This window comes from Rhipicephalus sanguineus, chromosome 6 (assembly GCF_013339695.2).
Source record: "Rhipicephalus sanguineus isolate Rsan-2018 chromosome 6, BIME_Rsan_1.4, whole genome shotgun sequence".
Lineage (NCBI taxonomy): Eukaryota > Metazoa > Arthropoda > Arachnida > Ixodida > Ixodidae > Rhipicephalus > Rhipicephalus sanguineus.
Window position 1 is genome coordinate 174,260,983 of NC_051181.1, and position 10,735 is coordinate 174,271,717.

Sequence of the window (10,735 nt, forward strand, 5' to 3'; positions counted from 1 at the left end):
CGCTTTCAGCGTTAACTACTACAGCTACCACAAGGGTTTGTTTAATCATTTAACATGAACGTTAGTCGTCGGGACGGAGATGTACCACCAATCATCAAAGTGGGTGCATACACATTAAAAGGCGCCATTAGCTGCCAGACATCAATATACATTCAATATACATTCAATATACATTGAATTCCTGCCGGAATAAAGCAAGGTCATTAGATAACGATACGTAATCGCCTTTAAAAAAAATAACTTTTCATATATATATGAGAGAAGGGGGAATTTTGAGCGCTCGTTTGTTTTTACATTTTTCGCTCATGTATATCCAATATCACCGTATCAAACAGGGTAGCCAGCCGGTCTGAGAACTGGCTAACCTCCCTGTCTTTCCGTTTTTCTTCTTCTCCTCCTCTTATATCAATGTACAGTGAGCATTCAGTTACTTCTGTAAGGGCACGCTTTACTTTCGTGTTATTCCGATTCCTATGACGGAGGGATCAACCATGTTTAAACACTTCCACATTTCCTTCTGGTAATTTTACAACTTCGGGTCCCGTGCTAAGAAGTATTTTTCTTAGCAACCTTGCTTTTTACTCTTGTGTCTTTTCCAGGGGATTTTAGCATTACAAATACACTAGGGCAAATACGTTGCTTTCTGTAAGAATCCTGGAGAGACGATCAGTCGCTTGACCTCCCGAGTAGCCCAAGACTGACAGCAAGGCAAACATTTGCTGACAAATGTTTGCATCGAACACGCGTTCAGTTAACTGCTTTAAAGTGGAGCAAAATGCATCCCACAGCACAGTGCAATCTACGTACTGAGCTAAGTGACTGAATTCCTGCCGGAATAAAGCAAGGTCATTAGATAACGATACGTAATCGCCTTTAAAAAAAATAACTTTTCATATATATATGAGAGAAGGGGGAATTTTGAGCGCTCGTTTGTTTTTACATTTTTCGCTCATGTATATCCAATATCACCGTATCATTAAACAGTGGTTTGCACTGACGCTTCGTTCAATGTGCTAAGAGGTTTGATAAGTGGCCATTATTTTCGTATTTTCTCTAATTATCTGGCGATCTCGTAATCGGACATTGGCGCCCCTTCCAGTTTGTCCGATATTCATACGACAGGGACAAGAAAGGGCACAGCACGAGCGCTTACTCCAAAGTGAAGGCTCTATACACGACAAGATAAAGCTTAAGAATATGCCGAGTGCCAATTGTTTGCTGCAAGGTGTCTTTCATACTAAGTCTCTCTGTGGAAGGAGACCGAGTTCAGTCGATTTAGTTTTATGGAAACCACATTGGGCGGGTTGTATAAAAATATGAATTATTATACGAATATACATACATTTCCCTCCTACTCTCTCACTCGGTGGGAAAGAGGGCGAGTGTTTCCTTTTCATTTTTTTTACTGAAATACAAAATAAGTGAAGGAGTTGTGTAACCATTGCTTGGTGACGCCTATCCCTTTCCACATAGGTGTTAGGATAAAAAATAAGAAACAAAAATTATATATATACACACACACAAAGCCCCTCCAAGTAAATGCGCCTATAGTCAAAAGCAAAAGGAAGACGCCGACTAAATACAAAAAAATTCACCCCACCTCCCCGAAGGGAATCGTGAGGAAATGCGAAGGCATTTCTTTGGGCGCGAGTGTGCGGCGAAGTAATTATATAATGAATGACGAGACGGTGATTCGTAGGGTAACCATTTATTTAACACCTGTTTGTGTTATCGTTGCACTTGACGGCCACGACCACTGCCTTGTGGTCGGTAAAGTGCACGGTCAGAGGGTCTTTGAGAAGCATGCGGGCGTCAAAGTTTCGTGTAAAGACTAGATCAATGCGAGTACCGTGAATGGTTGTGGGGCAGAGTTCGGATGCGGTAGAGGCACACTGCATAGACTGCTTGGTGCGCATGTACTCGACAAGCCACTGCCCACTCGTCTTTCGCACGTCAACGTTAAAGTCACCAACCAAGACAACGGGGTCAGAGCTTTTGGAGCGCGCAAAGACACTTTCCATGGCCGCATCGAGCTGCGCGGAAACGGCGTCTCGGGCGAGGTTGGGCGCGAGGTACACGGTCACCACAAAGACTCCGTCTCCGGTGTAGGCGAGCATGTACATGTCCTCGTACGGAGACGCGTCTCGCACGGGCGAGGTGGCAAAGGCGTGCGATATCATGTTGCCGTACACATTGGACACGAGATTGACACCGCAGTACTCGCCGTTCTTGTCGCTTCTGGCAAAGTAGTACGGGTCGACGACGTCGTCACCATCGACGCTAGGGCAGACTCGGCGATCGAGGACGAGAAGCGAGGACTGGGATTGCCGGCGCAGTTTGCGAGCGAGCGAACGGGAGTGGGGCGCCCGCCGAGAGGAGAAGCGCCGAAGCACGCGCCTACCCTCCCCCACACTCTCCCACACACGCGGAAGCTCCGCCGAGCTTCCGCGATGCGAGCGCCCTCACGCGCCCGAGCGCGCCCCTCCTCTCCACTCACTCTCCGCTGATCCGCTCGCACCACCTGCTCCGGTTGCTAGGGGCGAGGAGGAGCGCGCACGCTCGCAGCTGTTGCTATGGGAGAGGGGAGCGGGAGCGGAGAGATCGCGGACCGCCGCACGGCGCCTGACATAGCTCGACTAAGAAATGCATTCGCATTTAAAAGTACTTTAAAATAAAAGACGTTTCGGCCCCCGTACGGGTTCTGTTCACAATCGACTTGTTCAAGACAAAAGAAAGAAGGAAGAATACAAAAGGGAGAAGGCAGGGAAGTACGGGTGGCTGCCCTACGCCGGGGGAAAGGGAAGTGGAAAGATGGGTGAGAGAGGAGCCGAAACGTCTTTTACTGTAAAGCGCGTTTTTTCGGAGTCTTCCTTTTAGCTTTTACCATGAGCATTTCCGACCAGATGAGTTTTCGTGCAACTCTTGATTTAATTTTAAATACGCATATGCAAACGTTGTAAGCGTGAGCTTTTCTTTGAAAAACATTTAAACTACCCCACTTTGTTTGCTTCCCTGTGGTCGTTAGCTGTTTGCAATGTCCACAGCACCTGCTCGTAAAACGACGCAACAAATGCCACGAAAATGACCCATCACGTAATGACAATTTAAGCACGACTACGAAAAACATATGATAATAAATTATTTTCGAGAATGCTTAATGTTCCGTTGGCGATTCGCTATTGGTAAAAAAAAATTCGCTGTGCCAGAAAATCGCATGCTTGCTATACGATGTCACAACTCTACGAAACCTCGCGGCGTGGAAGTGACGTGTGCAGACTTAACAGCGCAGTCGTATGCTGAACAATGCCCAGGAAACTTTTTAGCCGGACAGTGTCTCTCTCTGAACGTAATTCAATAAGGCTGCCCGCCGATCACTTTGGCAGCGGATCCTTATAACAGTTCGCGAAATGGATTCACCTGCGTATAATAAATGTACTCAGTTATAAACGATGTTGAGCCGTTAGTGCTATTGTTCAGAGGGAGAGAGAGAAACTAACATTGAACAGGGCTTCGCAGATGCACCACATCGGGGGCTGGTCCGCTCAATAAGGCTAAGGGGCGAGCTTGAAAGCGTTGCAAGCTGTCATGTGTTAAGCAAGGCGAAGCAAGGCAAAGCCTAAAGCTGAAACCTTTTCTTCAGCTCTCACGGCTCGGCCGAAGTGAAATAATCAACGCTTATGCACGCTTGTTTACACACAGCAGCTGTGGATATAGAGATACGGCGATACTATTCCCTTTCGAAGGAAAAAGCCGGCAGATCCCACGCATTGTGGGAATCGATGTAATGCGAAGAAGCCAGCAAAGAGCTGCATACATCGCCTTGTATGTCACTAAGGAGAATGTGTGTCATGGTTTTCATGTTAACTCCTATTATTTATGTTTGTCACACACTAACGTCGCGCAATACCAACTTCGGGGTAGATCAAGCTAGCGAAACGGCCGCCAGCGCACCATGAGCGTGGCACGTAAGTCATGCTGTACATGACATGCGTGTCATGATTTTCATGTTAACTCGTGTTTTTATGTTCGTCACACAGTCACGTCTCACAATACCAATTTCAGGGTAGATCAAGCTAGCGAAACGGCCACCAGCGCCCCATGAGCGTGGCACGTAAGTCATGCTGTACATGACATGCGTGTCATGATTTTCATGTTAACTCGTGTTTTTATGTTCGTCACACAGTCACGTCTCACAATACCAATTTCAGGGTAGATCAAGCTAGCGAAACGGCCACCAGCGCCCCATGAGCGTGGCACGTAAGTCATGCTGTACATGACATGCGTGTCATCATTTTCATGTAAACTCGTGTTTTTATGTTCGTCACGCAGTCACGTCGCGCCATACCAATTTCAGGGTAGATCAAGCTAGCGAAACGGCCGCCAGCGCACCATGAGCGTGGCACATAAGTCATGCTGTACATGACATGCGTGTCATAATTTTCATGTTAACTCGTGTTTTTATGTTCGTCACACAGTCACGTCGCGCAATACCGATTCCGGGGTAGATCAAGCTAGCGAAACGGCCGCCAGCGCACCATGAGCGTGGCACGTAAGTCATGCTGTACATGACATGCGTGTCATGATTTTCATGTTAACTCATGTTTTATGTTCGTCACACAGTCACGTCTCACAATACCAATTTCAGGGTAGATCAAGCTAGCGAAACGGCCACCAGCGCCCCATGAGCGTGGCACGTAAGTCATGCTGTGCATGGCATGCGTGTCATGATTTTCATGTAAACTCGTGTTTTTATGTTCGTCACACAGTCACGTCGCGCCATACCAATTTCAGGGTAGATCAAGCTAGCGAAACGGCCGCCAGCGCACCATGAGCGTGGCACGTAAGTCATGCTGTACATGGCATGCGTGTCATGATTTTCATGTTAACTCGTGTTTTTATGTTCGTCACACAGTCACGTCGCGCCATACCAATTTCAGGATAGATCAAGCTAGCGAAACGGCCGCCAGCGCACCATGAGCGTGGCACGTAAGTCATGCTGTACATGGCATGCGTGTCATGATTTTCATGTTAACTCGTGTTTTTATGTTCGTCACACAGTCACGTCTCACAATACCAATTTCAGGGTAGATCAAGCTAGCGAAACGGCCACCAGCGCCCCATGAGCGTGGGCACGTAAGTCATGCTGTACATGGCATGCGTGTCATGATTTTCATGTAAACTCGTGTTTTTATGTTCGTCACACAGTCACGTCGCGCCATACCAATTTCAGGGTAGATCAAGCTAGCGAAACGGCCGCCAGCGCACCATGAGCGTGGCACGTAAGTCCATGCTGTACATGACATGCGTGTCATGATTTTCATGTTAACTCGTGTTTTTATGTTCGTCACACAGTCACGTCGCGCCATACCAATTTCAGGGTAGATCAAGCTAGCGAAACGGCCGCCAGCGCACCATGAGCGTGGCACGTAAGTCATGCTGTACTTGGCATGCGTGTCATGATTTTCATGTTAACTCGTGTTTTTATGTTCGTCACACAGTCACGTCTCACAATACCAATTTCAGGGTAGATCAAGCTAGCGAAACGGCCACCAGCGCCCCATGAAGCGTGGCACGTAAGTGATGCTGTACATGGCATGCGTGTCATGATTTTCATGTTAACCTCGTGTTTTTATGTTCGTCACACAGTCACGTCGCGCAATACCGATTCCGGGGTAGATCAAGCTAGCGAAACGGCTGCCAGCGCACCATGAGCATGGCACGTAAGTCATGCTGTACAGGACATGCGTGTCATGATTTTTCATGTTATGACTTGTATTACTTTCGCCATACAGTCATGTTACGCCATACCAATTTTGGTGTACACTCGATTAACCAAGCGACCAGGAGAGCACAAATTCGTAGGCGGCTAGATAGATAGATAGATAGATAGATAGATAGATAGATAGATAGATAGATAGATAGATAGATAGATAGATAGATAGATAGATGGAGATAGATAGATAGATAGATAGATAAGATAGATAGATAGATAGATAGATAGATAGATAGATAGATAGATAGATAGATAGATAGATAGATACGCTCAAAGTCGCAGGACGTTCGCTAAGAAATGCTTCGCATTTAAAAGTGGATTTCCTGTAACAGCAAGTTGCGTCTCGTCGGTCCACAAAACGTTTCGCTGGTTCCCGTTCATATTTGCGTCAACCGGTGATGTAATTCTCAGTTCAGTCAGAGAAGAATAAAAGCATGACAGAGTACTCTGACGTCATAGATCCCCTGCTCAGCGGTAGCCTCTTCTGTAATGCTGGAGCGCAACGCGCGAAAGCGTCGCATATAGGCACGGCAGAGAGCCTGCAGCCCGTGCTTCGTGACAAAGCTTAAGCGTAGGACAGATACGTTTACAAAATTTCATTATATAATTACGTGAATGCCCTGTTGAAGGAAAGCTTCGCCTCACTTGCTGATTTTCAAGTGTGCGGCCGACAATGACCCTGTTGAAAGGGCTTTCTTTACTGGTATCAGTGTGGTGGAAGGCTAGCACCCTCCTTGGCATCCCCGGTAGATACGCCTATGCGTTGAGCGCGTTATGCCAATTCGACGTTAAGCGCTGATCCTATTACGTGAATATAAAAGGAGAAAATAATGACCAGCGTAAAACTTTTATGTGCTATACCATTTTGGCTCTATGTGGGACAAGAATTCCTGACATTTTCGTCCAGACATGAAGTCGACAGTGTCAGTGATGCTCACACATTCGTGTAAGCAAAACGTAAATATGACGGCTACCGTTACATGAATATTCTTTTCGTTTGCACTCTGATTCGACATGCCTTCGAGTATAACGATATTTTTAAAGCTTTCTGGCATGTAAAAAGCGAAACGAAATGCGAGAAGAATCTTTTCGACTTAGCGTGTGGAAAAGCTGTATAGTTTTCCTAAGCAAAGCGCAAGGCTGTACAGTATTTATTTCTGTTATCTCAAACGAGCTAATAACGTCACGAATCATCTCAAACGGGTTATTATGTTAGTTTTTCGTCGCGCCCCGTGTTTCCTTCCGGCTCGTCGTTGTGAAAAGGAAATAGCAGCAATGAACTCGGAACCTCGCGCTCGTACGCACTCTACTGAACTTACATCCGCCACAACATTATTCGAATGCAGCTTGGTCGCATCGAGATGGACATACATATATTCTGTAGTGACGAAAACCCACAGAAATTATGCAAGCTTGACGATGACTTATGCACTGCCACACACTAATCCACAGAGCACACCATGGCGCACATAAACCGTACGAAAAACCGAGAAACAGGCTCCTCGCCAGAGAACATGGTTGCTTACCACTTCTTAAGATGAAGCGTTTTTTTCTAGTAAACGTGGAACAAAACCGTCGAGTGCAAGCTTTCGCGAAACAATACTTCTTCAAAGAAAAATCGTTGTTACGCTACAAATAATGTAAATTTAAAAAGGACACACCGACGCTCCAGTAAATAATTCAGACACATTGTTCTTTTTTTTTTTCTTGAAAGAGATGCAACATGGTCGCAACAATGAGAAAGAAGGAGAGAAGCATACCCTTTTTTTCCGCGCAGGTATTTTGCTCTCACGGGAGCGTTCTGGGGATCAGTGTGGGCTGTTTTGTTGTGATGGCCTTTTCATGGAAATGGTCGGTCCCACGATGACTTTTAGGGGCTCTTTTTGGTTCTCAGTAACTTCTTAGTTGTTTTTATATATCCGGAGAAAATGTTTCAATATTGTATAAGAAACATTGATTTGGAAGCTCCGCATTCGGGTCAGTTCAGAATATCTGATAGACATGGTGCGGTTTGTGGGGGCTATATTACTATTATTGATGCTGCTGAGCCCTTTGTAATGGGTGGGTAGCCTTAATTGAAGCACCCACCCGTCTCGCTACGCGATTCGCGGGTGTGACGCCCGGTGCGACTATGTCACGCAGTATAACATCTCTTCACATGACTCCTTGCCCGACATGGCAACTGCTCTGAACACTCTACCTCCACGTAGAATGCCTGGGCTCGATTCTGCTCGGAACCCGATTTTCATTATTCGCATCTAGCGGTTGGTGGATGGGCGCCGGTATGGGACTGCTGCCTGCGAGGCCTTTTAGTTCACATTTGTTTGCTGCGTCGTAGAAGATATTCTCGGTGGCGAATAAAGATGGCGTTCATCGAATACGGGAGATCGAGTGCGGCACAAACAGGGGTAGCCCTTGAACGCGTGCAAGAGAAAGGCAAAGGAATATTTTGACAGGAATAGCAAGTCTTTGAGACTATGCAAAATAGCTACTGTGTATGCCGAAAATATTTTCCAACCAAATAGCCTGAACCAAGACGGCTCAGACTGCAGTCAGCGGTGGCAAATGTCAGGCGCGCACATACGAAGAGATGCGTCACTTGTCTCAATACGTACGAGAACGTCTTAAAGTAACAAAGGACCTGGTCCTGGTCTTGGTCCTGGTCTGATCACTTCGCGCTTAAAGCATGTCGCATATAACGCTTACGCACAACCAGACAGTTCCCGAGCAAGAGATTTCCTTTAGTGGTGCTTCCACTGGGGCTAGTTGGTATGGCCTTGTGAAGTGAAAAGATGCGCTGCACAGATGCACTGAGACGAAGACAGAAGACGACGGAACAGGCAAGGACCTCGCGCACTAGCAACTTTTTTTCAATCGCTTTCGCTCCTCAAATATATACACAGAATATGAAAGGGGACGTGTGAAAATACACAAGATAGAGTAAATAATCAACACGAAAGTGTGACGCAACAGCTCCAGTGAGCACGTGTCTTCAAGACATCGTGCAATTCATCGAAGTGTGCCAAACCAGTGGTTCAAAAACTTAACGGTGTCTGAATCTAGCGCAAGCGATGGTGCGCTTGCACAATCGCGGCCAGCTTTCTCGTTCATGAAGAACGCCTCAGCCAGTCTCTCTTTTTTCTGTTATTTCCACATGTGCTAGCTTCTTTGTCTCCTTAAAACATGGTGTGCACTTACAGTTGGAGCAGTGTGCTGCTCAATTGCCAGAAATCGTCAGCTTCCTACCAAATTTTCATGCTGCGCAGGCCTTTTGTTATATTTGCTATCTTGCTCTATCTTGCGTCATTGCACACGTCACCTTTCATATTCTGTGTATAATTGAACGAGCGAAAGCGATGAAATAAAAGTTGTTAGTGCGCAAGTCCTTGTCCGTTTCGTCGTCTTCTGTCCTTCGTCTCAGTTCATCTGTGCAGCGCATCTTTTCCCTTCACGAGAAATTTCCCTTCAGTGCAAGCCTCCGTGTTACGCGGAATTTGTCTTGTTTGAATTGCCAAGAGTTTATGCGGCGATTTCCATTCATCAAGGGCCACCAGTTCTCACGGATCCAGCCAGCATATGAAAGGCCCCAAGGTCCATCATTTTCTGGCAGACATCTTTGCAGCATAACTACTTGAAGAAAAAAACTGCGTCATGATTACAGTGATTCTCAATGGCCTTAAATGTTGACAGAAGGTTATTGCCGTAATAGTAATCGAAACGTCCAATTGCATGGAAGTTTAAACGGGTATGGTAAACGCAAGACAAGCATCTTAACCACAAGCACGCGGTGATTCAACCAACGCATTGCCAATCGTTCCAAGCGTTTCTGAATGACCACGTTCATATCTTATAACCGTGGTATAAAACTATGGCCCCACTGACTTCACTTGTCATTGATTGATTGATTGATTGATTGATTGATTGATTGATTGATTGATTGGTTGATTGATTGATTGATTGATTGATCACGTCACTGCTTATTTTCTTTCTGCAGGAATCATTCTCAGAAGAACTTCTCTGAAGGTCGTCTCACATGGACAAAAACTGAACTCTAGGAACTCCGGGACGTGAAAAAAAAATTGCAACAAGAAAACCATTTAACCCTTGTGGAATCGTTTAAATAACAGGGTTTCTTTCCCTTCTTTGCTCAGAAATGAATCCACACCTGCAAAAAGCTTTTGAACAAAAAAAAAAGAAAAAGCAGATGCGAGACTTCCCTTATCTCAGACGCTGCTCTACATGCACAGCGAATCTCGAACGTTGGCTGAGCACTTAATTTGCTAAACGCTGAGTGTGCGCGCAGAAGGCACGGAAGGATGACCTGGGAAAAGCGTTGTGAATGCGAGCCCACCAATCGGAGATAACGTTCTCTCTCGGTATATAAAAGGACACCGTTGTAAATGGCCTCTCTTACGAATTACGTTTATTTGCTGCAGATGAGCTCGTTTGCTGCTGATGCAGTCAGCGCTGTACAACATATTTCCTTCTCGCGCAGTTTCGCTGTGGGCGTAGCATTTGCGACGTCCCAAAGCTAAGAGCGTACAAGTTCGATATAACAGACAGAATTATCTGACTGATCAGACTTCGTAACGAGATTGCCATACTTTGTAAATACTGAGCATCGTATATTTAATTTATGGTGCGCCTATCTAAAAGACACGGGGTGTGCAATATGTTGTTGAGCTGCCCCTCGGCGAGTGTACATATAATCTTCAGCAATGTACCGTTCCGGAAATTGCATGATAAATCTTGCTTCGCGCAGTACGGCTTTTGTGCCAAATGAAATGTTCCGCGCTTTATTTAATTTAGGCACAGCCGCTCTTGATAATGATGACGGTAATGCGTAGGTGTAGAGATAATTTACCGGAACGCAATGCAACAGTCTCGGCTTTTAATCTGCAATTAGATGCCACTGCTTCCCTTATTATTCAGTAAGCCCTCCTTGTGTTTCAAGACAGGCAA

General features: G+C 45.9%; 1 protein-coding gene across 1 annotated transcript in view; it reads left to right on the forward strand.

The window, feature by feature from the left end:
- LOC119397072 (uncharacterized) overlaps positions 1 to 9,927 on the forward strand; it is a 237,680-nt gene extending 227,753 nt beyond the window's left edge. The window contains exon 3 of the mRNA XM_037664510.2: positions 9,768 to 9,927. Within this exon, the coding sequence (XP_037520438.1) occupies positions 9,768 to 9,794 (27 nt within the window). The 3' untranslated portion in view covers positions 9,795 to 9,927. The remainder of the gene's footprint in view (positions 1 to 9,767) is intronic.
- The last annotated feature ends 808 nt before the right edge of the window (positions 9,928 to 10,735 follow it).